The sequence below is a fragment of the Cynoglossus semilaevis genome, chromosome 11 (assembly GCF_000523025.1).
Source record: "Cynoglossus semilaevis isolate Cse_v1.0 chromosome 11, Cse_v1.0, whole genome shotgun sequence".
Taxonomy (NCBI): domain Eukaryota; kingdom Metazoa; phylum Chordata; class Actinopteri; order Pleuronectiformes; family Cynoglossidae; genus Cynoglossus; species Cynoglossus semilaevis.
In genome coordinates this window covers 2,020,523-2,023,435 of record NC_024317.1, presented here as the reverse complement: position 1 = coordinate 2,023,435, position 2,913 = coordinate 2,020,523, and the positions used below count along the sequence as shown (strand labels likewise).

Sequence of the window (2,913 nt, the reverse complement as noted above, 5' to 3'; positions counted from 1 at the left end):
CCCCTGCCCCCCCCTGCCTCCCCCCCAGGGTGTCACACACTTCCTTTGTAGTAAATCACATGTGAACGATTGTGACACTGCTGAAAGTCATCTGATGTCGGAGCAGCTCGGCGGGACGCGGCCCGGCCTCCTCGCTGCGATCCAAACATCTTACAGTAAAGTATGTGTACTTTGTTGGTACACACCGGCAAATACTCCCTGAATGTGTGTATTGTTGGGTGACTGTGATTAATAATCTCGTTAGTTCTCAAAGGAAACACAGGTGTGACTGAAGAACAATCGTCCCAGTGACTGTGAATCCGCTCAGTTCTGTTTAACAAAAAAAAAAAAAAAAAAAGACTGAAGGTCAGTATCGCTAACTGCAGATACAGCGTTAGCGACTCCTTAAATACTACGATACGATACAGTAAAACAACACAGAATGAAAATCTGGACAATACTCAGTATTCTTCTGTTCAAACGACCCAATCACGGCTGTGATTCTCAGGCCCAGAAAATGAAGCAAACAACCGTCGGTGGTTCTTTGGTGTAGCGGCGGTTAGCGGTTAGCGGTTAGCACGCCTGCCTCAGAAGTAGACAGCAGGTGGTCTTGGGTTCGACTCCCAGAGCCAGCCTGATTTTCCCAAGTGTGAGATAAATAAAGTATGACTTTTTATTTATTTTTATTTTTAATTCACGGTGACCGCGAATTATTCTTGAACAAATGATTCTTTGACAAAACAAGGTCAAACAACAGAATCCGCGGAATCCAGAACCAGGAGAAAAAAACACTTTTGTGTAACTGCAGCTACAGCAGAGTTCACCGTGGATTAAAAAAAAAAAACCTGGCACAGGCAGAAACTGTTAAAGCTCCGAACTCATAACTGAAGTGATTAATAACGGCTGACGTCGCAGACGGATTATTCTCTAATAACGACAGACTCCAAATATTCATAAACCGACTGAAATAAAAGTCAAAAAAACGACTTTGTTTTCCCTGTTATTAACAGGTTAAAAAAAGTTCCTTCAGACTGAAACGATCTGGAAAGTTCTAAGGGCAGGTCTGCGTGTGTGTGCTCTCCAAAGAGCAGGAGACAACAATGAGGTTCTGTTCTCCATCTGTGGAACGCGGCGACGCGTTCTCTGTCGTCATGTTCAACAAACAACCGGAACAAAAAGAGTTGGTGAGAAAGTCTGGAGTTTTTTAACAACTGAACTCTTCTTTCAGTCCAGCGACCTGTGAAACTCACAGAACCAGAACCAGGATCCAGAGCTGAGGAGGGCTGAGACGCAGACGTTGATGAGGTCAGCTGACGCCGCGCCGACCGACCAATCACCTTCAACTATTCATTACCGGGACGTAACAACATGACGGACTGATGAGGAGAACTCGTTAAAACAGCTATGGATGTAGCGGGTATCACAGCTGCCTTACACAAAAGGGTCATGGGTTCGAGCCCCAGAGGAACCATATATTAACCCTCCTTCCAAGTTCTGCCCCCCCGACCCCATATATATGGGATATATTTATATGTAATATATTTTTTTTTTCAATCTGAACTCTGGTCTAAACTCTTTTTGGTACCAGTGCAGGTTCATGGAATCACCTGGTATAAAAACAAATACTCAAGTACAGTAGTATTTCTAGTACCATTTCCAGGACCACCACACTGAGGCACTGTGTGAAGGTGTGTGTGTGTGTGTGTGTGTGTGTGTGTGTGTGTGTGTGTGTAACGTCAGCTTTAAAATATCTCCAGAATAACTGTTTTTAAAAAAAATCCCATCAGACCTGTGAGACCGGAGCGGGAGGCACCGAGTGACTGCCTGAGGTCAAAGGTCAGTAGGTGGCGGGTCAGAGATTGGGTTATACATAAGTGGAGCGAAAAACAACACACTCACACGCACACACCCACACACAGGGTGGGCGTCCACCTCTAACCCTGTCTTCCTCCTCTTCTTCATCGTCGTCGTCGTCGCCGTCGTCGTCATCGTCGTCGTCGTCGTCATCGTCGTCATCGTCGTCATGGTCGTCGTCGTCAACTCAAACCCAACTCGGTCGGTTCTTTCCACCCACCTTCAAACAAAGGGCAGAAGTGCCTCCAGCAGGTGATGCAGCCCTGGGACGTGAACTGACCCATGGCCGTCTCCACCAGGAACATCGGGATTCCACAGGCCAGCAGGAACAGGACGTAAGGGACGAGGAACGCACCTGAAAGAAACCGCACGTTTGTCAGAAGACGAGAAGAAGCAGATCGCAAAAAAAAGAGGCGTTCCTGTAAGAACCGTAGAACCCGGAACCTCTCCGTAACGTCCAGACGCGCCGATCGGTCACTTCGTTCTTTTTTTTAGCGTGACACTGTCAGGGGTTTGTTGCTCCTAAATCGACAGTTAGCCAACCGTATTTAACTTAACGCTAGTCTGATCGTTGGGATGTCACGCACTCGAAACGCTAACGATGCTAACAGGCTAGGCAAGTCGTCTCATTCCTACTAACTATGACGTGACCGTCTTCACAGAACGGTCGTGATGCGCTGTATTTGTACTGATATCTTGAGCACATTTGACTCAATGGTAAAAAGTTTCAACATTAGCTGCCGAGCTACGTTAAGAAACCTCCGGAAAAAAAACAAAACAAAAAAAAAAAACTCACAACCACTGATGAAATAAACTGATGAAATTGTTGTTTAAATCACAAAGAGTTTTTTTTTTAATTTAAACTAAAACTGATCTAAACAATTCATGAATATTAAATGTACTCCTCTGTGTACTCCTCTGTGTACTCCTCTGTGTACTCTGTGTACTTCTGTGTTCTAGTCCTCACCTCCTCCATTCTTGAAGCACAGATAGGGGAACCTCCAGAGGTTTCCGAGTCCCACCAGAGTTCCAGCCACAGCCAGCAGGAACTCCAGTTTGTTGGCCCACTGCCCGCGATCC

General features: G+C 45.9%; 1 protein-coding gene across 1 annotated transcript in view; it reads right to left on the bottom strand.

Annotated features, from left to right (window-relative positions):
* The window catches only part of LOC103385786 (sodium- and chloride-dependent GABA transporter 2-like), a 31,894-nt gene that overhangs the window by 13,687 nt on the left and 15,294 nt on the right, over positions 1 to 2,913 (bottom strand). Inside the window, exons 3-4 of the mRNA XM_025060041.1 lie at positions 2,801 to 2,912; positions 2,054 to 2,188 (exon numbers count right to left, since the gene is read on the bottom strand). Of these exons, the coding sequence (XP_024915809.1) occupies positions 2,054 to 2,188; positions 2,801 to 2,912 (247 nt within the window). The remainder of the gene's footprint in view (positions 1 to 2,053; positions 2,189 to 2,800; position 2,913) is intronic.